This window comes from Aquarana catesbeiana, linkage group LG07 (assembly GCF_042186555.1).
Source record: "Aquarana catesbeiana isolate 2022-GZ linkage group LG07, ASM4218655v1, whole genome shotgun sequence".
Lineage (NCBI taxonomy): Eukaryota > Metazoa > Chordata > Amphibia > Anura > Ranidae > Aquarana > Aquarana catesbeiana.
The window spans coordinates 286826436-286853860 of record NC_133330.1 but is presented as its reverse complement, the minus strand read 5'-3'; the positions used below and the strand labels follow the sequence as shown (position 1 = coordinate 286853860).

Genomic DNA, 27425 nt, shown 5'->3' with positions numbered 1-27425 from the left:
TGAACAAAATATTACAGCGCACACAGGCAAAAAATGACATTTAACTCCTGCAAGGCTATTTAAAACACCTGAACATTCTCAAAAAATATGGGGATTTGGTTACACTATATTGCTATATGGTGCTTAAGCCCACTTACTGCAACAAAGTACCCCATTATTAGTGGGTCCTACGCTCCCTCATCTTTGCCTCTCATTAGTGTTATAGGAGTCCTCCTTTAGTTCTCCTATATAGAGGAGTGTATTCCTCCCATGGTTCAGAGAAGCAGGATCTTCCATGCTATGGATAGCGTAGGACCCACTAATAATGGGGTACTTTGTCGCAATAAGTGGGCTTAAGCACCATATAGCCATATGGTGTGACCAAATCCCCATATTTTTTGTTTTAAAAAAAGGTGTTTTAAATAGCCTTGCAGGAGTTAAATGTAATTTTTTGCATGTGTGCGCTGTAATCTTTTGTTCTGTTTTATGGTCTTATGGCTGCACCATCTTTAATGCATCTTTTAGAGTGTGCCCCCCAAATATTTTGTTTGCTTTCATAACTCTGTCACTTATAAAGGGTAACAAAAAGCTGAGATGCAGAACATTTTAATTGCTCTTCCTCTATACCTATTATTGTCCTGCCTGTACAGCACAGGACCACGCACGACTCTTTCATATTTCCAGAAAAGAGGAGTGAAGGTTTAACAAGCTCATTAGTTTTAATAAAAAAACACATCCCAGGCTCTGAAATTTGTCAGCTAATTGCACTGGCAAAATTATCAAGGCATTGAACAAAGCAGAATGATAGTCAAAGGGTACAGCGCATTTCAACGGTACCTTGTTTGACAGAACAACATCCTAGAACTTTAAACTGCTAAAAAAAAAAATAATAATCTCTAAACTTAAAGTGGTTCTAAAGCCCCTGCAGCTCTGCCCCCCCCCCCCCCCCATTCACATTAACACCCCACCCAACTGACTTTACAGCTCATGCAGCTCTGCCCCCCCCCCCCCCCTATTCACATTAACACCCCACCCAACTGACTTTACAGCTAATGCAGCTCTGCCCCCCCCCCCCCCTATTCACATTAACACCCCACCCAACTGACTTTACAGCTCTTGCAGCTCTGTCCCCCCTCCCCCCCCATTCACATTACAGCTCCTCCATTGACACTACAGAGTCCTTGCAGCTCTGTCTCTTCACTCTCCTACCTATCTGCACAGAGCAGAGAGCGAGAGTAAACACAGCTCTGGATGGAGGGCGGGATCGGCAGTTGCTGGCCTCTAAATGGTGGGACCGCCACATGACGGATGCAACAGTGTTGCGGCCGGGCCGGACATGGACCGCTGGCTGCCATTTAGGGATGCATGATGTAGTGTATTCAGGTGAATTATACCTTTTTTCCAGCACACATGGGGTTTTCATTTGGTGGTAAATGATCATGGATAGCTCCAGATTTTTTTTTTTTAAGCAAAGGAAAATTGGCACAAAACCGTAAAAAAATAAATAAATAAATAAAATTAAATTTAGCTGTACATTTCTTGCTATTACCATCACCTACCACTAAGTAACAACCCAAAATAAATTCTCCAGCTCCTGACGATCGCAGCTATACCACCTATGTGTAAGTTTATTTGCTGTTTGCACCTGTAGTAGGGCCTAGAAACAATGCTGTGCACTTTACTTTTTTTTATCCTACCATGACATGCGGACATTGATACTAACTTAAAAAATGTTTTTTTTAAAGGATAAGTTCACCTTTCGTAACATGTTACATCCATATTCAGGGTGTAAGATGTTACAAACGAACCGGCCACTGCCACCCTTCTGTCACAATTTAAAAAAAAGAATGTGGCTGAGTGGGACTCCTCCCACCTGCCTGACCACGTCACTTATCCACAGTGTCCTGAAAACAGAAAACTACAAGGTGCGGTAGTCTTTGTGGCTGTCAGCTTGTAGTTTTCAATGAACTACCACTGTGCTGTCAGATTGTATCTGCTTGCCTGTACGGGCACACAGATACACTGACAGATCTGCCTGAGACCTTCATGGCACCAGCGATCTGTTGATCGCTGGTGCAATGCTTTACAGGCTCCAAAAAGATTAAAAATAATAATAAATGCAAATTATTTTGGCTGCAAAAAATGTGCATTTATTCTTTTTTTCAAAAAAAGTTATCTTATCCTTTAATCTCACCTAAAATACCCTGACCCTTGAGCCCACGTTTGGAATCTGACCCGGAAAACGGCCTAAATCAAACCCTGATCTAGCTATTTTTTTCTTTACATGCACACTTTTGTCTATTTACATTTTTTTCTCTAGCAAGGAGAATAAGATACAGTAGGTCTTTCTCTCCATTCAGAGGGAAAAACACACACAGGGCTTGGTTGTACAGTGACTTATCACTATGATAGCCAATCAGAGGCTATCACAATGATCAGGTGATAGGGGAAGCTGAGCCTCCTGGTTTTCAATCATTAGTATGAGACATGGGACTCTCTTTGAGAGCCCCGTCTCTGTGCTGAGAGTGCACTGTGCAGAGTGCTACCAGCACAAACACATATACACGGGAGAATACCTACTTCAGTGAGATCGCATATTTAACGTCAACAGAAAGGTGTTAAAAAGGGGTGACAATGTTGTTTGTTCTGCAATTAAATCGCATAGCACAGCTGTCATCTTGTAGACAAGGGGGTTATTTACTAAAGGCAAATCCACTTTGCACTACAAGTGCAATGCAAGTACACTTGAAAGTGCACTGGAAGTGCACTTGGAAGTAAAGTCGCTGTAGATCCGAGGGGGACATGAAAGGATAATAAAAAACAGCATTTTAGCTTGCACATGATTGGATGATAAAATCAGCAAAGCTTCACCTCATTTCAGAGCTTCCCCTCAGATCTACAGTGATCTACAGCGACTGCACTTACAAGCGCACTTTCAGTGCAAAGTGGATTTGCCTTTAGTAAATCAACCCCAAGGTGTAGTTAGATGAACAAGGCAGCTACAGTAGTAGCATTTATATCAAAGGTGTTTTTATTTAGCCAAGAAGGTTTAAGCCACACAAATAAAAGTTACAGCAGAATTAAACCCTCCTATTCTTTTCAGCTAAAGAAGCTGCCATCTTGGCCTCTGTTTGATCTGTAACTGCCATGATGCTGCACATGTGATCAGTTATGACTCCAGCTATTTGATGATTTGACAGTTTGGTTGAGAGCACAACCAATGTGACAGTTAAAGTTCCTGGCACTTATCAGGAATGTAACTCTTTTTTGAAACTGTTAAATCGCTGGGTTTAGTTCCACTTTAAGTATCCATGGCAGGGCTATTTAGTTCGTTCCACCCCTGTAACTGCCAAAACCTCTGGAAAGATTGGCCTATTAAAAGGCAGCCCTAGCTACCCAAACCCTGAGTATTACAGAAAGAGGCTGTGAGCCACATTTCTCAACCAGCCCTCGAAAGAACAAGTTATCGCTCTTGGTGTGGCCCATCACCAAAAGACGTATTCAGCTGACTTGTCCCACCCAGAAGAAAGGCTTCTGCTACCAGAGTTTAAATGGTCATTTTGGCACTTAAGGCATTACATCTCAACATACATGTACTTTTTGATTTTGCTCATAGTTCTTTTAGGGCTTGTTCACATGTGCAGCAGCCCTTGATGCCCTTCTGAAAACCTAATCACAGTGGATCCTTTTTGAGAGGCACTTGACAGGCTGGGAGGAGGCGAATAAAAGTGTGAATGTATTCTTCCAGTAACGAACAGATAAAACAAACTGTTTGCATCCATGTAAAAAGGATACATCAGTTATAGGTGTATTACATTTCCACATTAAAGCGATATTAAAGCCTTGTTTTAAAAAAAAGAATAATAAAAATAACAAACATGGTATACTTACCTGATCAGTGCAGTTGGTTTTGCACAGAGCAGCCCAGGTCCTCCTCTTCTCGGGTCCCACGCCGGCGCTCCTGGCCCCTCCCTTCTGCCGGTTGCCCCCACAGCAAACAGCTTGCTCTGGGGGCACCCAAGCAGCGGCTCTATGTGTGTCTATTTACACACAGCACTGTCTCTTGATTGGCTCAGTGGCTGCGATTGAAAGCAGCGAGAGCCAATGGCTCCTACTACTGCCAAAAGCCAACCAGGAGTGCCAGTCCATGGAGAGGCAGGGCTCTTGTGGACATCGCTGGATCAAGATGGGGCTCAGGTAAATATTAGGGGGGCTGCTGCACACAGAATGTTTTTTATCTTCATGCATAGAATGCATGAAGGTAAAAAAAACTTGTGCCTTTACAACCCACCTTAAGAGCACAGGTAAAACCCTATATGTAGACTATTGAAGCTGAACTATTAAAGCTGAAGTAAACATCTATATTAGGGTTTCACCGATACTAGTATCGGTATCTGTGCTGATACCGAATATTTGCACAAGTATCGGTACTTGTGCAAATGCACCGATACCTGAAACCGATACTTTCAGGCTTGGTTCTTTGAGCTGTCTGTGAGTCTCCCCTGTTGACAGCTCAAGTGTTACAGAAGTCCGGTAATTGGAGCTGTCAAATAAAATGCAGCCGGCAATGTTTATTAGCAACATTGCTCAGCCTGAAACACTAAAATAAAAAGAAACATTGTTTCTTTTTAAATCTTTCTGTTTCTTCATCTGCAGATCAAAGAGATGAACAAATGTTCCTCTGTTTAACCCCTTATTAACCCTTAATTTACTCTAAACAGCCTTAATTAACTCCCTATTCTCCTCCATTTAGATATTTTCCTGCTTTTTTTTTTTTTTGTTCACGTCTATTTTATAAACGATAAACAATTAAAACTTTTTTTTGTTTGCTTTGTTAGTGAATATTTATACACATATATATTAACATATATTTACACATTTCAAATTAAAAAAGCGCAAAATTTTTAAAAAAATCTAGTTATTTCACTTGTAAATAACTTTTCAATGCTTTGTACCATTGCTGGCAGCTGAAGTGAAAACAAAACAGCTGTGGTAGGTATCGGTAATTGGTATCGGCGAGTACTTAAAAAAAAAAAAAAAAAGTATCGGTACTCGTACTTATTGTAAAACAAATGGTATCGGTGCATCCCGAATCTATATGCAAGCGTTTTACCTGCCAAAGGATTTGTATCGGACTCTCCATCTTAGAGATTTACACAGCCGTGCCAGAACGCAGAGCTAGAAGAATGACATAATTTTCTTAACCGTTGCAGACTATAGAAAGGACACAGTGATGTCCTCTCTCCACCCCAGGCTGCTGAAAGGACAACGAATGAGCAGCAGGAGACTGATAAAGGCATCTCAATGCTCACTATTTTTACCAGCACATTTGCAGCAGTATACCAAATTGACTACCTGCCTTGTCCCTCCCTCTCCCAGTATGTGTGATGCTGTTTTAGGGAATGTAATTTGCTCTTTTTAGATTCCACCACCTTTAAAATGTAGAAGAAATTCCAAAAATATATTCCCAATTGTTTTATCTAGAAAGCATACGCATTCCTGATGTATCAATAAAGTATTAATAAGTGTTTATTTCAGAACCAATGACAATCCCCGCTGAACAGAGACAAGTGAGAGGGAAATCTAATTGTGCAGGTGCGATAAACAATGTATTAGTCAGAGTGTGCTGCAGGGGAGGTTAGTACTCAGTTAACATCTAATCAAAAGACAAAGTGAAAGAACGGCTAACATGCTTCAATATATGATTTCATTTCACACGCCACAGGCTCAGTCTCACAGTGATTAACAAAGACGTTTTGTACTGTTGTGTTAATTCACTTCCCAAATAAAATACCTACTTTGAATGCAGAAACTGAGAAAAGGAAGAAATCAGCCATACTGCTGGTTTTTACTTGAAGCATAATTCCACCTTCCTGGTGAATATAACATTTACCATGAGTCAGCCAGGAATCGTATTTGTAAAACTAAACTGTTGTTTACGTGTATATAAAGTCAAAACTTTTTTGGGTGAAGAATACCTGTTCCGTAATTTTTGCTGTCCTTACCTTACTAGGCTGAGGAACCCTCTCTATTTGTCTTGGTGACTACAGATACCAGACTGAAAATGACAGGAAATGCAACATTCAGAATGGTCACCAGAACAGAGAGTAAACCCTCCAATGGGGCATCCAATCAAGTAGGAAATTCCCTCACTTTGTGGAGATTGCTGCTCACTTCCTGTTATGTTTAGGCAACAGGAAATGAGGGATATTCTTCACAGTGGCAAAAACGGACAGGGGTTTTAACAATTAGTCACTCTTTCAAAACTTACAAAAATGCTTGTCTTTACAAAAATATACTTTAAAGAGACTCTAAGTGCCAAAAATCTAACTTGTTGCCAGACAATTCCATGCATGTCATCTGACCCTGGAAACAAAAATGCTTCCTCCTGGTTAAGAACTAGACTTCAATGTACCATTTCACCCTGATACCATCTCTTTGAAATGATACAGAACCATATTTAAAGACTAAATTAATATTTAGATTCCTCAGATTGACATAAGGGGGTTATCAAAGCGCGATGGCTGAGCATAGGATATCCAGGGCTGCCAGACTCGGAGGCATTTTAGTTGTGTGTGTCAAGTAAAATGGCTGTCAATTTTTCTTTGACCATAATGTCAGTCATTCAGCGCTTGACTGCCTTGAAACTGAGAATTGGGGTTTTCTAGGCGACTAAATGAATCTAAGAAAAAAATATTAAATGCACATATTTTTGCAGAAAAAAAAATGTGAATTTATTATTTTATTCACAGGAAACTGCAAAGCATTGCACCCGTGATATTATATTAAAGGTGCAATGTCAGGCTCCTGTGTCTGTATCTCTGTATGGGCTTTCAGTTAGAGAGCTGGAGCAAGTGTTAATGGACTACTTATGCGTTGATTATCACGCTCATGTTCCATTGATAACTACAAGTTCATCTGACGTGGTGGCAGAAGAGACTTGTAGTTTATCCATTCACCGATCTCTGTGAATGCATGACAGGACTCTGCAGGACCCAGGCGATGATTTTAAAAGCGACAGAAGCTGTAGGGGAGAAGAACCCCTGCACAATGCCATGGGGGGCTCAGAGGGTGAGAGGGGAAGGATTAGCAACAGGTTATATGTTACACCCTAAATACGCATGTAACATATAACATGTTGCTAAAGGTGGCATTAGCATTTAAGTTATACACTCCAAGACACTAATTTGATTGCCTCTGTTTTATGCCAGGGGCATCTCTTACTTACAGGGTCTACATAACAGAGGGGTAGGACCTGTGTCCCTCAATAGACACCAAGAACAGAATTTTTAGTACAGAAATCCTAAATAATTTTTTTCCTACTAAGACACAGGAGGTCTTTAACCTTCAGGACATCCAAAAGAAGTTCAATTGAGCTGTGGCCAACACAGCAAACAATGCCAACAGATTCAGGGGAAAAAAAACTACAAAATTGGGCACTGCCTGCTGCTCAAAGAGCCACCTGAGGAGCCTTACTCCTGAAGCTGGCATCAGATGAAGCCGAAAATGTTCACCAGGTAAACTTAAGAGAACATGACAGCAATAGATTAGTCGTGGCAGCTATGCAAATATAGGAAACATTTGCTTGATTCCAAAAAGCTGAAGAAGTACTCACAGACCAGGCAGAGTATACCTTTATAGGAAAGGGTTGAACCCAATCTTTGAGACCATAAGCTTAGATGATGGTCTATCTGAACCACCTAGAGACGGCCAAATGAGAGACCTAAACACCCTTAGAAGGACCACCTGGAATGACAAAAAGGAATCAGTCTGTGTGATAGAAGCAATAGCTGAGAGAAAGACTTTAAAGGCCCGTACACACGATAAGAATATCAGAAGTAAAATTTAGTACGACGAACGATGGGCCAATTATCTGATCGTCAGTCTAGTGCTTTTGACAGCCGATTCCGACTTTTTTTGATGACAAAACCTGAAGGTACAGGTGTTACAAATGTTATCGTTAGTGAACACAATGTCCAATTTTGGTTTAATTCATAGTTTTTGTCCAAAAAAAAAAAAAAAAATTTGTAAGAGCAAGACTATGCATGCTTGGAAATGAAAGCATACATTACAAAACAATTCAACACATTACATCACTTCCGAAGTTGTATTCTATCGTACGGGAATTTTCATACATTGAGTAACCTTCATTTTTGATATGCGACTGGCATGCAACAAAAAACGAACAATTATTTTTCCAATAATCTAATCATATGTACTAGGCTTTACAGACCAAACCACATACAGACGATGGAGGGAATTTCCCCTGAGCGAACTGGAGATGAACAAAAGAACGAAAGAACAATGTCCTGTTTGAGTTGAAAGGCAGAGACTACCTTAGTAAAGAAGGAAGTCCTAAAACTCAACACCACCTTGTCACTGGGTAAAGCCAAGAAGGTTCCTTAATCAATAAGGCCACTAGTTCAGACATTTGACTTGCAGAGGCAATGGTTACAAAGAACAACACTTTGTGGGTGTGTGTGTAGAGACAGAAAAAGTATTTAATGGGTACAATTGACCATTGTCCCATGGAGTCACAGGGCAAAAAACAGAATAAGCTATGCGGGGAACTCCCTGTTTAAAGGACTAAAAACAAGGAATGAGAATCCAATGGTCTCTGAATCAGAGACCTGGCCTTTATTGGTGCTCAGAACCAAATGCTGGTACAAGCCAAATGCTGGTACCAACCAATTGTGGCAAGGAGAGAATTTGTCAAGTGGAAAATCTCCTGGGGTGGAAGCTGCATCAAGTGAAGTATCCCTTCCACATCCAATGATGGACCTTGCAAGAATTAGACTTTCTAACGTTTACCGTTGTGGGAATTGTCGATTCAGAGGAGCCCCTGTCTCTCAGAATCTGGACTTCAGCAGCCATACTGTTAAAGCCAGTAATTTTGAAGAAGGATGGTAAATTGTTCCTTGTGACAGAAGATCCAGACAATCAGGAAAAGCCACAGAATGCCCACCAAGAGTCTTATCAGGATGGAATACTGCATCTTCCCGGGCCAATCCAGAGCAATGAGTATCACCGGATTGCCCTATATCTCAAATTTGGCTGCATTAGTTAACAAGCGTTACCAGATTGATTAGTAGAGTGTGAGCTGAGGGCACTCAGTACAGTAGAACTGCCTCCCCCTGTATCTAGAATCAAACATGTTGTGACCATGTGGCAGTTAGGCAACATAAAGCTCAGGGTACAAAGCAAGGCCTCAGGCTTTCACGGTAAAAGCTGGTAGCACATGAGTGTTGAATGTCAAAAGTTGACCACTGTAGACTGGCAGCAGGAAAGGAACAAAGACCACAGAATTTCATGTGTGCCTGCATGTATTTTTGTCATAAAATTTCTAGTAAGCTTGGGAGCACTTCCATTGTCTGAGTAATACGAACAGAGTTCTTGACCTAGTCAATTTGAAGCCCCTCCCTCCAACATGCACACAGATAGCAGTCTACTCATTCACCTGTTCTAACTATTAACCACACATTTTTTGTGATATACTTCCTGCACTCCTACTTCCTAGGCAGTCTATCTTCCGCTGTCACCTTTATGCCCAATTTAATCAGCTGGATAAAACCCAAGTATCACACGTCTGTAAACAGATGTACTAAAATAAGGCAGAAAGGATCAAAGAGATAACCTGCCCACCCTGCATCCTTGCACCTTGAGTAGATAGCGAGAAGAGTAGAGCAATCTACTGTGGTCCTACTCTTCTAGCAGTGAAGTTCTGAGTATACTGACCCAGAATGTTTGATTTTCAAGTACACTAATCGACCAACATAAAATGCACAAACTATCAGGAATGGAAATAAGGACATTCAGCTGGACGGCTCTGGAAAACAGGGCAGGAGACTGGAGCCCTTAAATATACCCAGCAACATGCGGTGTGCCCTTTGCAGCACTGATGCCCCAAGCTGCAGTCTGTGCAAAAACCTGACATTGGGGAAACCTCGTTATTAAAGGAAAACTGTGCTGAGAAAAATGTAAAGGCTTTCTTCGCTAACCTCCTTCTGAAAATTCTAGTGGATTGGCTCTCATTCTTCACTGTTTTCTGACCAAGAACAAGCAGGCACTAAGTGAAATCAGATCTCCCTATTTGCATGCTTGTTCTGGATCGTGATTTATAAAAGATTTAAAAACAATGAGATGAGCGTTCTCAGAAGACAAGGTCAGCAACGGCAGGAAATGTTGCCTTTAACAAAGATAGTTTGGTAACAGTCACATAGCTCAATCACCCTGAAGTTTCAAACACTGCTATAAAGTCATTGGCTCAATCCACAAACCACATTAACACACCAGAACAAGGATGTTTATTTCCAAAAATTTGAAGTTTTTTTCAGCTGAGCCCAATGAGATTTGAAAATTACAGTCACTTGGATAAAATAGAGAACTTTGTGTTAAAGCTTTGTGAATTGAGACTTACAAACCTTATGTGATATTAATATAAAACCAACTGACCATTTGATAAGCAGCTGACCCCAACATCCCAATATCTTCTCTGGGCATTCTTTGGAAACGTCACCGGAGCCACTCCAGAGTTCACTGTCACTTTCTGCAAAAGAAGTTATTATGTTATATAGATATTATAATATATGTATTTTATTAAAATGGTTCATGGCGATTCATACTGTAATTTTACTTAAGGTTCAGTTTTCAAAGTGTTAACAGAATGGTAAGGATCTTTATTTTTAGCCATGTGACTAATTTTCCAACCACAAATGGCTGAAAATAATGGTCAGCTTTCTTCAAAATATAGATACTGTTGTGTTTTTTAGCTTTGTGACCGAGCTATTATTGCTTCCATTGATGTCATGTGATCTGGGGAACTAGTAAAAAAATATTAATCTGCATTAATTATTTCAAACAGACGTGTGAATGTTTAAATGAAAAGCCCAAGCTTTTCCTAGCCATTACAAGGGGAAAATTAAAGAAAACATCCTCCTTGTCACGCAAAAGTTGACCATATAAAGCACATATTACCATCCAACTGTACAATCTCTCTCTATCCTTTAGCCAAACTTTGGGGCCGATTTACAGTATAAAACTGGAATGGGTGTGGTATAGCATGGTATGGTATAAAAAAAAAAAAATACAGCAATGTCAAATCCCATAAGCAACTATCCTCCAATCATTGAAGCTCTCTGCTGCGTTAAACAGACAGAACTATGTGTGGCACTGCGGGTTCCATAATGCAGGTTGTATCCAATAAATGTGCTGCCAAATGTAGGCCGTGGTAACCTAGTGTGGTATATTAGAGGGCAAATACAAAAAAAAAAAAAAAAAAAACCTGTAATCTTAGGGCCCACCTAAACAATCTATTTAATTGGCATCCAATTACAAAAGCCTGCACACTACACACTGACTAGTAGATCTAAAATGGATTGTATAGTCAGACTATAAAGTGAATAATCAGCCGCAGCATACTTTCCATAGGAGGAAGCAGAAAAGCTACTTACCTTCCTCTGGCTCCTCCTCTTCTTGTGGGGACATAACTCCACCTGTGCTTGCTGGGCTGGTAGGTGCCTCAGCAACTTCTGACTGCCGCTGCAAGCTCAAAACTTCATAGATTGCATCACCAGCTCCTTTACTCCCAGACTAAGGAAATAAAGAGGAAATAAATTGCTTTAAAAGTATAACATGTATTTTTAAAAAGCAGATAATTGGGGGGGGGGGTATATAATAAGAACTCTGAATTCAACAAGGTCTTTATTTTTATAGTTAGTAAGAGATGTTTAGATCAGTAAGTATACCTGACTGACAGTTTTGTCTCTGCAGCTTGTAGGGCTGTCAATGTGCAGATTGGCTGAACTCCTATGCAGAAAGACAAATAAATTTCTTATCTGTGCCTGCCCTACATTAAAGTGTTACTAAAACCCAGGACCCTGCATTCACTATATCTGGTCTCCTACAGTACACAGAACATGAAAATGCAATAGTTTTTAGTAAATATAAACTGCTATATACCCTTTTTCATCAGCAGTTAGAGTCTCGTGATTTCTATTAGTGTCTGGTTAAAGCTCGTAGGAGGAGTTTACATTCTGCTGACTGTGTGGACAGTGCTGATTGGCCCTGTGCTGATCACATGCACTCTCCCAAGAAAAAAAAAACAAAACACTAAAACAAGACACATCAAACTGAGCATGTGCAGCTTGTCCCCTGGCCTCTGTTCTATCAGGAGATAGATTGGGGACTGTGGAAGAAGGGGAGGTTAAGAGAAGACAGGATCAAACAGCCTTTTTATACTAAGGAATAACCCCTTAGTATAATAAGCATGTTTTACTGCGTATAGAGACTGATATTACTGTTGCGGTTTTAATAACACTTTAAGATGATTGGAAGTCAGTGAAAGCCATGCCATTAAAAAGGGTTAGCCATACAGTTTATAATGTGGTTATACAATTTCTGAAAAATCTCATTCTAGTTGACCATGCACATTACCATCTGACTGAATGATCACCTTTAGATTTACTGCAAATTATCTGATGCAGGGGCCTAACTGCTTAGATACCAAATGTAATTGATTGTTTAAAGCAGAATTCCCCCAAAAGGGGGAGGTTCCCCTTTGCCCCCCCCCCCACATTTGGCATGTCATTTCTTTCAGGGGGGGGGGGGGGGGTAGCACCTAGTTTTGACAGGTACTCGCTCCCGCTTCCGCTCAGATCGTGATCTCTGTACAACACAGAGCTCTGGGCTGTGATTTGAAACAGCCAATCAGCAGGTCCCTGCCTTACATCATTGGCCGGGACCTGCTGAAAGACTGGGGGGGGGGGGCCATCTGCAATATACTGCTCCACAAGAGGTTAAAGTAAAATTCCAAAAACCTAACTACTTCTAAAAATGTACCTCTACCCTATTCTAACAACCATTCTGACTAACCTGTGTAAGAAAAGATCTGTATGCCTTTTCAAATGTCAAGCTGCAGCAAGCAAGGCTAGCAGACTATTGGCATGCATTAAAAAGGTTATCTACTCAAGAGATAAAACTATATATTTCTCCTCTTTACAAAACGCTGGTTTGGCCCCATCAGAGTATGCCATCCAGTTTTGGTCACCAATCCTCAGGAAGGATATCCTTAAACTGGAGAGAATCCCAGGAGAGCAACAAAGCTAATAAGGGGACTGGAGGACCTCAGTTATGAGGAACAACTACAAACATTACATTATATTCATTGTTTCTTTGGGGAAGACACGCTTGAAAAGGGGATATGACGGCAACATACACATATGGTGATTTTAGCATGGGAAGAAAATTATTCAGGTAACTTAACAGGGCACGTGGACACTAATTGAAGTTGGACGAGAAGTGGTTTAACCTTACACAGTAAAAGAGTTCTTTACTGTTAGAGCAGTAAGGATTTGGAACTACCACAACTGGTGGTTTCAGCAGAGAGTGTCGATAAATTAAAAAAAACTTAAAGTGGATGTAAACCCAATGTCATCCTTTCTAAACTACTGCCATAGGGGTTATCTATAAGGATATACATGCCTCCTGCATGTATCTTTACCTGTCAAATGTCTCCCCTCTGTCTGTTAGGAGACCCGAAAAACTGCAGATTCTGTGGGTGGGTCTGTTGTCTGGAGCTCGGTGGGTGGAGTCGTGATGTCAGTAGACACTCCGCCCACCTCTACACTCCCCTTGTCAATATGCATTTTCTCTGTTTATAATTCTTACACTGAACTTCTGCTATGATCTCTAACATCCAGTGAAAAGACAGGAAAGTAACCACATGACTTCAGCATGCCAAATCACGCTGAGGTGTGGAACAGCCAATCCTTGCCGAGCTGCTGAAGAAAGGAGTGGGGGAGTGAATTAAAAAATAATGCATGTCTTAGGCTAGTGCACGAGATGTAAATCACCTGTCACTCACAGCAAGGGGGAGGATTTGACAAAGTTTTTCTCTGTTTGTCAAGATTTATCTCACTGAACAATAAAAGAGGATTGCTCAGAGCTGGATTAACTCTGTGTGGCAAGGCTGGGCACAACGATAGGAAATCTTATACTCTACATTATGGCATAAAAAAAGAAAAAAAAAATTCGGGTTTACATCCACTTTAAGGTTGGACAATTTAGTGAACACAATATACAGGGATATGGGAAATGGTGGCGATATAGATACATACACACACCTACACAGGTTGAACTGGATAGACTGTAGTCTTTATTCAACATTACCGTCTATGTAACTATGCTTACCTATTTTCAGGCTGCTCTGGTCTGGTCACATGATCCTGTTTCAGCCAGTGGCGGCTGCAGGGCAGAGAAGAGAACGATCAACAATGGCTGGAATGCCTGGGAGCTATGACATCACCCATAGGCTTCTAGGGACCATCCATTGTCAGCGCTCCTTCCTCTACCCTGGAACCGCCATTGACTGACACAAGGGAGCCGGATCACATGACTGGACAGAAGCAGTCTGAAGAGAGGTAAATATACAGATCTTTCATACATGGGTTAGTCAAAATAGGCGTTAGGAGGGGCTCCGACTGTCTGATCACAGTGGGAGCGGGCAGGCGGCACACACGCCCCAAGACCCAGAAGTGTCAGGTCACGTGCTAGGCATGTGATCTGGCGCAGAGTGGCCGCCCTGCCGCAGTATATCTACAGTCGGCGATAATGAAGCAGTTAAGATTAGCTGGGTTTTGTCTAGAATTCTACCTTAAGGCCCCTATAAAGCCATTAAGGACCAGGAACACAGACTATCAGTAATATCAATTCCTCAGAAAACTCCCTCTAAACCTTTTCAAAGCCAAAAGCTTGTTAGTCTTTATTAATATATAGCGACACCATACAGATACAGCCCAAGTACCCTGATTATATTTTCTACACACAATGTAAAACTACAAACTGAGCATTTGAAAGATCTTGCCTATTATGTGAGTGTTAACATAAGAGCTGTATAGCAGGTTGCCAATAATAATGGGAACCTTTATACAAAAACAAACCCTCAGATCATTTGCTATGTGAAAGCAGATTCCCTCCACGTTAACACTTGATCTGAAGCTGCAAGCTGTGCTTGTTTGAAATGTTTGCATAAAAAGAAGAAGGACAAGATCACATCAAAGGTGAAAGATAGAAAGAAAATGTGCCAGACTCTATACAACACAATGAGAAAGACCTATTAAAGCTCCATGTACCTGTTTCAGCTTTAAATAGAAGGTCTCAGTGAAGGTTTTGCGGCTGAAATACCAGAATCTCTCGTTTGTGGGGTACACACGGACCACGGTCTCCAGCAGGAACCGGACAGGCTCTACCACCTCTGTTACCACCATGTCTACAGCGACTGTCATGTACACTCGTTTATCTGATGGGAAACGTTATAGAGAGTGAGCCCCTGTGAAACATGCAGTTTAAGGTGTATGTAAACCATTACAGTGAATTTTATTTAATTGGTCCCTTTTGGTCTTTTAAATATACCATTGAAAGAGTTTTATTATATGTGTTTGAGACGTAAAAAAAAAAAAATACACATTGATTTTGCCAGAAATCCAGGGTGGTTCAGTGAACTACAGAGAATGGAGACTGGGGGGTGGGGAAGAGGTGGTCTATAGTCCTAGCACACTTCCCATCCTAGGGTGACAATGCTGCTTCTCCAAAAATACAGTACAATGAATGAATAATGTCACCCTAGTGCAGGAAATGTGTTGCTGGCAGGGTCACCATGTATAAATTAATGAAAAAATGCCTGAAAAAAGAAAAACAATTCAGCCACATCACAACCACTAGTAAGCTTCAAGTTTCAAGATGTTACATTGTTGTTCTTACATTTAGATTCACTTTAATTACCACATTAAACCTCAATAAAGCACAAATGTATCATCTGAGACGCTATAACAGAGTTCCAAAATGGTTACTGAAATAGAGACTTTGACTTTACACTTCGGGCCAGTTTCAGACCATAGAAACGCAGTCCGGATGCATTCCAGATGCTTTTCTGCATGCACGTTTTTGACGTGTTTTTGGTGCGCTTTTGATGCAGTCCACTGCATTTTTTCCCCCCTCTTTTTCTTTAACCTTAAATAAGGACATGTGTGTTAGTGCGTTTTTGGCGCGTTCTGGTGCATTTTACAGCGTTCCAGTGCAGGAAAAATACAAATATTTTTTTTGGAACTGGAACGCACTGGAACTGCAAGCACTGGTGTGAACTATGCCATTGAAAATCATATAACCTACTTTCTATGTGTTTTTGATGCAGACGCACTGAACTGCATGTGGTCTGAACCATAAATGAAACTCTCATTCTCTATGAAAAGGCCATGCACTAGATCCACACTTTCCAATACAAGGGCCACACTGTATATTGTACAAATACAATGCCAAAAAAATCCCCTTTAGGCATCTCCCCATCATAGCCCCCTTATATCATAGTCCCCTATCAGGGTTCCCCTTACATCAGGATCCCCACCAGAGTTCCCGCTTACATCATGGTCCCCAACAAATTCCCAGCTTATATCAGCTTCCTCATACATCATAGTCCTCCCCCCATATTGGGGTTCCCATTAGCGTCCCCCCTTACATCAGGGTCCCTGTGCGGGTTGGGGGGCTTCAAGTGGTGACCATGGGCAGGGTTGTCTGACCTTAATTCCCAATCTGTGTACAATGAAAACATGTCACTGAATCTCCCACAAGCCATAGTTTGGAGACCCCTTCACTAGATCAATGTGCAGAAATACGAAATCAAGTATGAAGTCACTCTGCTCTAACGAACGGGGCCCTCTGATTCCTCCTGTATTTAATTGTATTGTAACTGTACTGTCTGCACAAACTGTTGGCGCTATATAAATCCTGTATAATAATAATAATTCAATATATGTTAACAGAATATTTCTTGGGGTGTTACCCTATTCTTATGTCATTCATAAACACTTGTTTGCAAATACTGTTCAGTATCTTGTAGAACAACTAACACATTAGTTGATGTAAAACACTGGGAACCTCCAGAGAAAAGCATCAACCATGAAAATTGGATTGAGTCTATTCCACAGAACTCTGTACACTCTGCGTGTTCTGTCTTCTGTCACAAGAAATCGTACCTTTAGGAGTTTCCTCGTTAAGTGCTTGAAATGCAGGAACGTTTGGGTTCCACATCCCCGTGATCACATAAGCTTTACCATCGCTGCTCTTCCCCATGGACTCCTACAAAAGGTGCAGAGCAGAAAATTGCATTGTTAACAAGAACAAGAAAGGTATAAAATGCTGCACATTCACAGGAAACACAAGAAACATACATTTTTAACAGGTTTGCGTCTGGGGCAATTCTTAATTTTTCACACACACGTCAAAAATCAGTAATTTTTTGCTTAAAAATTTTTACAACTCCCAAACAATTTAATAACGTTGGAAAGTGCAGGCCCTGAAGAATAAAATGGTGATAGTTGAAATTTTTTATGCTGCATGATATTGAGCAACCGGTAATTCAACACAGATTTTTGGGGTAAAATATACTAAAGTTGTTTTTTTTTTTTTTAACAGAAAATAAAATGAATTTTAGTACACAAACACACTATAATAAAATTTTTTTTTTTTATAAAATAAAAAAGATGAGGTTGCATTGAGTAAATAAATATCAAATGTCAACACTCGAAATGACATGTGTTCGATGAATGGCAAAAACGACAGCACCTACAATTTTTCATAGGTGATGCTTTAGCTCGGGTTCACACTATACCGGGCTGCAGATCGCACAGGAGCGCTGTGCGTCCTTGTTCGTAGTTTCAGGGACGAATCAGGGCCGAATTCAGCCCTGAAACGGAGCCAAAGACGCACAGCGTTTCTGTGCAGTGCGCTCCGCAGCCGCCCCGGAGATATGTGAACCGGCTCCATAGGGAGCCAGTCACATTCTCCTACTATGTGAATTAGATGTGGGGAAACGCACATCTAATTCGCATAGGTGTGAACCCGGGCTGAAAGTATTTCTAAAGCCTTAAAAGGGTAACGCCACTTTCGTGGGGAAAAAAAAATAGAAAATAAAGAAAAAGTAATAGTAATATAGCGTACACAATTGCGACACAAGTCATATTGTAAATGAGTGTTATTAAAAAGGACCTTTCCTTTCAAATTTGCAGCTCTGTAATTTTCTGTAAAATGCAATGCAATATGGCAACCGGGAGTTGTTCTGTACACAGAAGTTTGCACTATGATACAAGTCAGATTTCAGGCATCCCCTGCAACAAAAATGTCATTTTTGGTGACATACTCCAAATAGGAAATCACGTCTGGATAGGACACTGGCCGAGAAGCTTTCCTTATTAGAGCCCTGCAGGTACACAGCTGATTGATAATTATGAAGCCGTCCCCTTTAGACTCACTTTCCCACATGGATACAGACAAACACACAGGGATTTCTTCAGAACAAAAAAGGTAGGAATCCTTGTAATGTACATAAATCACCCAGAGGGGAACGTTTTTTTTTCTCAACAAAAGTAGAGTTAAGCTTTAAGGTCTTTTTACATTCTATACATTAAGGTTATAAAAAAAAAAAAAAAAAAATTTTGAGCTGCAGAATCCCCCCCCACCTCCTTATACCCTTATACTTACCTGAGCCTGATCCCGATCCAGCATCGTTGATCATTGGGAATGAACTAACTAAAACCGCCAATGACTCTTGCTGCTATCAATCTGCCCACTGAGGAGGGACAGAGCCGCTCCTGTCATGCACAGTGCTGGATCGTGATGGGGCTCAGGTAAGTATAGAAGGGGGATTCCAGGCACAGAATGTTTTTTTACATTAAAGTGGTTGTAAAGTCAGAAGTTTTTTATGTTATGCATTCTATGCATTAAGATAAAAAAACCTCCTGTGTGCAGCAGCCTCCCTAATACTTAACTGATCCCCATCTCGATCCAGCGATGTGCACATGAACCTCGGCTGTCCAGGACTCTTCCTCCTGATTGACTGAGACACAGCGCCATTGGCTTTCACTGCGGTCAATCAAAGTTATTGAGCCAGTGAGAGAAAGGGGGTGGGGCACACAGAGCAGCGGCTTGACTCAGGTGCCCCCATAGCAAGCTAGTTGCTGTGGGGACACTTGGCAGGGGCCAGAAGCGCCGGAGCAGAACCCGAGAAGAGGAGGATCTGGGCTGCTCTGTGCAAAACCACTGCACAAAGCAGGTAAGTATACCATGTTTGTTATTTTTAAACAAAGGAAAATAAAAACAAGACTTTAATATCACTTTCATGCATAGAAAGCAAGGTATAAGGCCTTAAAGTAGAACTATAAGCAACTTTTTTTTTTCATTATGACTAGATCAAGGGAGTGTTAGAACCTGTAAGATTTTTATTCTTTTTGCCATCTGGGTCCCATTGTGGAGATTTCCCTTCACTTCCTGTCCAATAGCCAAACAGGATGTGAGAGGAAATCCCTGCAAATTAAGGGAATTCCTTGGGGACTCCCAGATCATCAAAACTAGTGTGCCCATTGGAAGGATACCCCTATATTACTTTTCTGGGGACAACCCAAAATTTGGGATTATCATTTACTTTTATTGATAATGGTAAACAAGACAAATAGGCAGCCTCTGTTGTCATATGTGTCTTTATACAGAGCTATTGTTAATTAATTGTTTGCACAGGGAGAGAGGAGGGGGGGTTGGTTTGCTAAGGGCTATGGCTTTACAGGCATAAAACAGGAGCAATCCCACCAGTGTGCATCCCGCCACCATAGGAATTAGTTGTTCTATCAGTCCTAGTATGCAGATTGACATTGATGGTTTAGTGGCACAGAGGTGATTTGTGTGATAAAGTCTAATATCTCTCTCCAGTATCCGACCATTCCCGGACAGGTCCAGAAGATGTGGGTGAAGTCCCCAGGAGTCCCACAACATCTCCAACATCCAGGAGGGGAGTAAAAGTTTTGCCTTTAGTTGTACTTGGCTTTACAACCAATTTAAGAGTAGCTTGGTAAGCATATGCAAATAAGCCTACAGCTCCACCTACTGGATGGAAATAGGTAAACAGGAAATAGCCGCAAATATTTCAAATTATCAGACTACAAAAATGAAACCTTTTTTGTGGATGTTAATTTTTTTTAAGTCCTGAACATAGCCCATGTATGGAAATTATAGTTTAAACTCAACATTACTGCAGTTAAGTAAAGTGGAAGCATTTCCTACAACAAACAGATGCTAAAAAAGAAAGGTTTTAGAAAAGGACGTAATAATAACCTGTGTATGATAAATGTTCCCTTTCTGACATAAAACTTGAACATCACACAAAATCAATTCACCCGTCAAAGCAATATTAGCATGTACTGCATCACCCTCTAGTGGTCACACACAGCATTACATGTGTGGCTGCAAAAATGAAAAACTGTTACAATACGGATGATGTGTTTGACCATTCTTATCCTGTGATGGAGCACATAAACCAAAGAAAAATGTTCACAATTTGATCAAAAGATATATTGTTCAGAAAAATATTACACACTTCAATAAACTAAACTTTTGTTTTGAAATGTAGAAATGTAAAAAAAAAAGATTTTTTTTTGTTTTTTGTTTTTTTAGTTTAGCCTTTTTGTGCTCAGAGGTGAATTTTAACAGCACCCACAAGTCTCAATTAACTCTATGACTAATTTTCATAGTTAAATTATTTTTATATTTTTAATGCCTTATTGAACCCTCTGTTTAGATCAGCTAAATACATTCAAGATGCATCAAAACGGGCATGCAAGGAGTTCAAAGTCTTACACTTTGAACTCCTTGCATGACACTCCTTACACTTTTGAGGAGAAAAGCCTGTCCCTTGTGGGCATGTTGCAGAGTGGGACCCTTGTTCTCTGTGGGGAAGCCATGATCACATTGCGAAGCTCTGACATGCTCCCTATTCTGTCAGACCCAGAGCTCTCCAAGTAGCAGGGAGAATGATTGCAGTGCTATAGGCCTGGGCCACAAGTGGACTTGGAGCGTCGCTCAAAGCTGGAGGCTAACACTACTGGTCCCTACTGGTATTCAGAAAGTGGGAGCAGGCATCAGGCACTAATTCAGAAGCGTGGACACATGTGGGGTAAAATACCGCTCAAAACCGACCCAGAGCTTCAGAATTGGGTCTCAGCCAGCACTGCCATGGCCACGCCACCTAACATGTTTCACCCTGCCACAAAAATCTGTGACCAAGCCCCCAGTAGGTGGGGCGAAACATGTCAGAATGTGGCCGGAGCAGCGCTGGTTGAGGCCATACACAACTATAGTCACATCTGAAAGCAATGGGTCAGATTTGAGCGGCGTCTTACCCCACATGTGTCCATGCTTCTGAATTAGTGCCCGACGCCTGCTCCCACTTTCTGAATACCAGTAGGGACAACTGTCAGCCTCCAGCTAAGGGCCAGTAAACACCTGTGCAATTCTGGAGTGTTCTTCTGCAATTTCTGTGAGTTCCCCTGCAATGTTATTTTCAGCCGATTTGTTTGAATGGGCTGAAATTGCACTGGATTGCACAAAAAGTAGCGCATTTACTACTTTTAAAAAATGCACTGCACTAAAATTGCATAATGCTGATGTGCCCGCAAATGCGTTTGCATTCTGGGTACCGTTAACAATGTATTGGCACGCTCAGCAGATTGCAAAGGCAATGCGTTTTGAATGAAGTGTGGGAAATGCGCATAAAATGCACCTTTTCCACACTGTGTTCTGGTGTAAGCCGGCCCTAACGCTTTGTACAACTTTTGTTTAGATGTACCTGGAATATAATTCACAAATTTCAAATGAGGGTTTTATTGCGCTTTGAATAAAAAATGGTTTCAATTTTTATAGGCTTACAAATGCATAAACAGTAATAAAACAAAAACAAAAAATCTATGTTCCAATTCATTACTTTTTATTTGATTTTAATACTGCAATGTGATTATTTAGAAATAAATCTATAGCACTGTATCAGGGCAAACTGATAAGATCTCTTGTTATCCTCCCCACCCCTCTTACTTCTCCTGTTGATATTCATCCTTCTATACAACAAATTTCTCTGTTGGTAGACTCCATGTAGTTATAATTCGGTTATATGTAGCTTTATACTTTCCTCATTGGTCTATTTTATCAGTGTGGTTTATACATGTTCTGTCACTATTTGGAAATAAATTTATACTTTTGCAACTTTTGTTTTGTTGTGCCTAAAAAGTCCAAGCTTTTTTTATCGAATTATTTCCAGTCCCAATGGAACCTGGCACTTTGTGTCTATTAGTATCCACAGTACCACTCTGTGTTGATACAGTAATCATTTTCAATCTTCCATATGCTACCCTTTTACTCAGTAGGATATGGGGAGCATTTGACCTTTTCCCAGGATGCAGCGCCACAGTGCTGAGTGCCACATTGGCGAGCCTGAACAGTGTCACCGAACATGGAGGAAGAAGCTCTGACACCATCTGACACCATACACACTCAAAGTTTCTCCTTATTATGACATGTCAGGAAGTTATTTGTGCAGAATTGTAAAGTTAGTGCTAGCTCAATGCCCCTACAATTACATAAAAACAGTTACCCTTTATATCACAGTCAAAGGACACAATATAATAATATTTACCATATCCAGAAGATGCATGTCGCTGTTCTTAACATTTTTGCCAGGACTGAGAAGCATCCCAAAGCACCTGTTACAAGGGGCGTATAAAATAGTGTGATTATTACTCAACATACTGCAAATATATAGAAGTGACTTAATATCAAATCAAACAGAATAACAGGTGTTCCTGCATAGCAGAAAGTAAATGGTGAATTCTCCCACTGCCCTCACCACCAAGCACAGCTGTCATTAAGAGAAACTGTCTGATGACTTAGAAAACGATACGTCTGGAACCGTCAAACTCATGAGCCCATCACTGCTTTCCGTGGTTCCTCCAACCAAACTCTACTGTGTCCTGGATTAAAGTGGTGGTTGGTGGAAGAAACACCCGAGAACAATGGAGGACACAAGTATGCAACATTCCCATAGTGTCTTATCATGTACAATGCAGGGCTACCCTGCATTGTATATGGAGAAGGTGAGCTTGCAGCGGGATGGTATTAATGGACAGGTCACAGCACAAGGAGTAAGTGAAGTATTACACCTTATCCCTGTACCCCTAGGCTAACTGAGCATTGCAGTATGGGGGTGGTTGCAGCACAGTGGCAGAGCAACACTTGCCATATGGGGGGTGGTTGCAACACAGTGGCATTAGAAAAAAAAACCTTGATCATATTATGTCCTACCCTTTCCTTCTCGCTAGAAATCTGGGATAGGCTCTCAAGGACTCCGAAATTCAAGTCACTCCACAATCCGCTAGCTCCTCTATTGAGAAAAAGAGACTGCACTCCGCGCCTCACCCCCCCTGCATTCGAATGGTGGACCAACAAGGGTCTAATACGGATAGCAGACCTCTGATCACAAGGGTATGCTGACCGAGAGAACCCTGGTAGAAAAATACCAAATGCCAAATACTGAACATTATAGGCTCACCCAAATACACCATTATATACAAACCCTAGCTCGTAAAGGTGATTTAGCAACAATGACTCCCATGGAACGTATGTGTAGACAATATGACAAACTCAGAGGTCATATCTGCTATATATACACAATATTGACATATATCTCGACAAAACTGAACTACATGATGCTATGGGAATGAGATCTTCAAGAAAAATTGGATCCTGAAGACTGGCACTCGATTATAATGTCAGCTTCTCGATCGCTCACCAGTACTTCCATTATAGAGGCTAACTATAAGGTTTTATTAAGATGGTATATGGTACCGGCCAGACTGGCCACTTTTGTGCCCAGAGCTGCCCCGGAGTGCTTTCTAAGGTGCGGCCAGGTGGGAACAGCATATCATACATGGTGGACATGCCCCAAGGTTAGGAAATTTTGGATCAGGGTCTACAATAGTGCAGGATAAAATGAAACTGTTTAATAAACTATGGGATCCATGAATCAGATACCTGACAAATGACCCCCGGACAATCACAAACCAGGACCCTTCTTGAAGGACTGGTCCAGACCGTAGAGCCTCAGCCCCCCTCCCTCTTCCTGACCCCCTACTAACTCTGAACCCTCCCCCTTTCTTTTCTTTCGAGATCTACTCCCTTTCTTTTCTCTGCAAGACACTAACCTAATGTGTTCGGGGGGGGGGGCGATACCTGGGAAGCCAGACCCCACCAATATATGGAAGCTGTTATTTCCCGGGAGGTGGGCTGTATTCCAAGGCCCATGTTATAGAGCATGCACATGGCCATAGGCTATGATATGAGGATTACGGTGGAAGAACCACAGTAGGATATGTTCTATACACCACAAGCACTAGAACAAACAAGATACAGTCTATATCAGTATAGGTTTATTGGTTTTGAAAACACAAGAGGTAGACTTCTTGTATATTTTATATGTATGATGTACTGTGGCCGCTGTGCAATGCTCAGTGTAATGTCGAGATCTTTGTTATGGTTTTATGAAAACTTGAATAAAAATCATTGAAACAGAAAAAAAACCTTACAGAATTATAGTTTCTGCCATTGCTGACCACCTTTCAGAAATACTATTTGTCTGGGTGTCATACTGATCTAATGGCTTCCATACTTTGAGTTAATGGCCTGAAGAATTTATGAACCTGTACTGGATTAGATCCAGAAGCAAAACAAGATATTGACGTATGACAGACGCAGGCAACTAGCATTTGCAGAATGAAATGTCTTCAACAGCAGTCTCCATAGTACCTAAGAGAGGTTTCTCTTAAATGAAAAAAATATAGGCTCCTTAAAGTGGTAGTGAACTCTGTACTACCATTTGTATCTACAGGCAAGCCTATAATAATAAGGCTTACCTGTAGGTACTGTGAATATCTCCTAAACGTACACAGTGTAGGAGATATTCAGAGTGCACGCAGCTGGTGACATTACCTGCGCATGCGCTCTGAAGGTTTGGCATACAGTGCTGGACCTCTGGAGCCCGTGTCGTTTATGGCAGCTCCAGCACATGTGCCCGGGACTGACATCATCGTGCCATGGCCACTCATGTAGCCGGAGGACATAAACATGGACGGAAGATCGGAGGAAGAGGTCAGCCCTCTTTACAGTGACAGCGCCGCGCTAAAGGGCTTTGTTCTGAAGTAAGTCTTTCATACTGTGCTAGTATGCGATGCATACTAGCACATTATGACAATGCCTTGCAGGGAATTTTTTTTTTCCTTTCAATAATTGTGGTTTACTAACGCTTTAAAGGCTTGTTTACACTTGCTTCAAAATGTGGCAATGGACACATTTTTTTTAAAGTGCTCTGAATGCCAATCAATGTACCTGTCATTAAATATAATGGTTAGCTTAAAGTTCTGTTTACACATTGCATTTGCTTTGCTTTCCTTCGGAAATTATACATGTGTCGCTTTCTTGGTGCTTCAAAGCATCTCCAAAGCCTCCATAGAAGTCAGCACCTGCAGCATTTGAGAGGCTTATATTCAGCTTTAGCGTCGCTTTGTTTTGGAAGTATTGCAGGTAGGAGATATCCAATAAGCGAACCAGAAAGCCATCATCAGCAGTCACTTCCGGTTCATGTGTATATATCCTGGGAGTGCCTAGTACAGTATTTCTCATTCCAGTCCTCATAGCGCACCAACAGGTCATGTTTTCAGGCTCTCCATTATTTTGCACAGGTGATTTGATCAGTGTCACTATCTTAGTAATTACCACAGCCGTTTCATCTGAGGGAAATCCTGAAAACATGGCCTGTTGGTGTGCCCTAAGGACTAGAATTGAGAAACACTGGTCTAGTGCAAACATCACATCTGGTATGCAGCAAAAAGCAGCAGTAAGATGAGCGGGGTCTGGGCCGGTGTGGAGCAACTAGCAGACGGTACACATGGTGTGCAACATGGGATTGCTATAGCGGAAGGTGAGCCAGGACCGGAGAGAGAGAGGACTGAGCAGCAGAAGGGCTTGGGGACCAGACAAAAGAAACTAGCAATGTCACATGTGGTAAAGTGTGTTGGAGCAATATAGCGGTAGGGGTATCGGGGACCAGAGAGAGAGAAGGAAAAAGCATGTTGAAGTGGTGGGCACTTCAATGTGTGGTAATGTTGAAGCAAGTGTTAATGAGCCCTAAAGGTGACACTTGAGTTTTGGGCAGGTGGTGCTGGATATCTGCAGCTGAATACTAGGATCTGCTAACCTGCAGTAGGAGTTATGATGACACCTTACATGCTGATGCAGTTTGCAGTTTACAATGCTATGAAAAAGTATTTCCCCCCCTTCTGATTTTTTAATTTTTTGCATATTACACTTAAATGACTCAGATCATCAAACTAATTTTATTATTACACAAAGATAACCCAAGTAAATACAAAATGCAGTTTTTGAATGATGGTTTCATTTATTAAGGCAAAAAAGCTGTCCAAACCTGCCTGGCTTTATGTGAAAAAGTAATTGCCCCCTAAACCTAATAACTGGTTGTGCCACCCATGGCAGAAACAACTGCAATCAAGTATTTGCGATACCTGGCAATGAGTCTTTCACATTGCTGTGGAGCAATTTTGGCCCACTCTTTGCAGAATTGTTTTAATTCAGCCACATTGGAGGGTTTTCCAGCATGAAAGGCCTGTGCAAGGTCATGATACTGCATCTCAATTGGATTTAAGTCCAGGCTTTGACTAGGCCACTCCAAAACCTAAATTTTGCTTTCTTTGAAACATTTGGAGGTGGACTTGCTGTTGTGTTTCGTATCATTGTCCTGCTGCATAACTCAAGTGCACTTAAAATTGAGGTCACAAACTGATAGCCGGACATTCTCCTATAGGATTTTCTGGTAGAGCTCAGAATTCATGGTACCATCAATTATGGTAAGTCATCCAGGTCCTGAAGCTGCAAAGCAGCCCCAGACCATCACGCTACAACCACCATGTCTGACTGTTGGTATGATGTTCTTGTTATGAAATGCTGTAATAGTTTTATGCCAAATGTAAGGGGATGCACACCGTCCAAAAAGTTACATTTTTGTCTCATCAGTCCACAGAATATTTGCCTAAAACTCTTGGGGATAGTTAAGATGTTTTTTGGCCCTTGTGTTCTTTTTGGTCAGCAGTGGCTTTGGCCTTGGAACTCTCCCATGGTTGCCATTTTTGCCTAGTCTCTTTCCTATTGTTGAATCATGAACTCTGATCTTACCTGAGGCAAGTGAGGTCTGCATTTCTTTAGATGTTGTTCTGGGTTCTTTTATGACCTCTTGGATGAGTTGTCGTCATTCTCTTGGAGTAATTTTTGTAGGTCGGCCACTCCTGGGAAGGTTCACCACTGGTTCCAAGTTATCTCCATTTGTGAATAATGGCTCTCCCGTGGTTCACTGGAGTTCCAAAGCCTTACAAATGGCTTTGAAACCCTTCCTAGACTGATACATGTACATTACTTTGTTTCTAATCTGTTCTTAAATTTTTTTAGATTGTGGTATGGATGTGTGGCTTTTTGTGATCTGTTAGTGTGCTTCACTTTGTCAGACAGCTTCTATTTAT

The 27425-nt window shown here is 41.2% G+C and overlaps 1 protein-coding gene across 2 annotated transcripts in view; it reads right to left on the bottom strand.

Annotated features, from left to right (window-relative positions):
• Positions 1 to 27425, bottom strand: part of RABGAP1L (RAB GTPase activating protein 1 like) — a 595387-nt gene that overhangs the window by 430958 nt on the left and 137004 nt on the right. For both annotated transcript variants that reach the window (XM_073593438.1, XM_073593437.1), the window contains exons 8-12: positions 22481 to 22547; positions 17004 to 17106; positions 15108 to 15274; positions 11430 to 11568; positions 10432 to 10525 (exon numbers count right to left, since the gene is read on the bottom strand). In XM_073593438.1, the coding sequence (XP_073449539.1) occupies positions 10432 to 10525; positions 11430 to 11568; positions 15108 to 15274; positions 17004 to 17106; positions 22481 to 22547 (570 nt within the window). The remainder of the gene's footprint in view (positions 1 to 10431; positions 10526 to 11429; positions 11569 to 15107; positions 15275 to 17003; positions 17107 to 22480; positions 22548 to 27425) is intronic.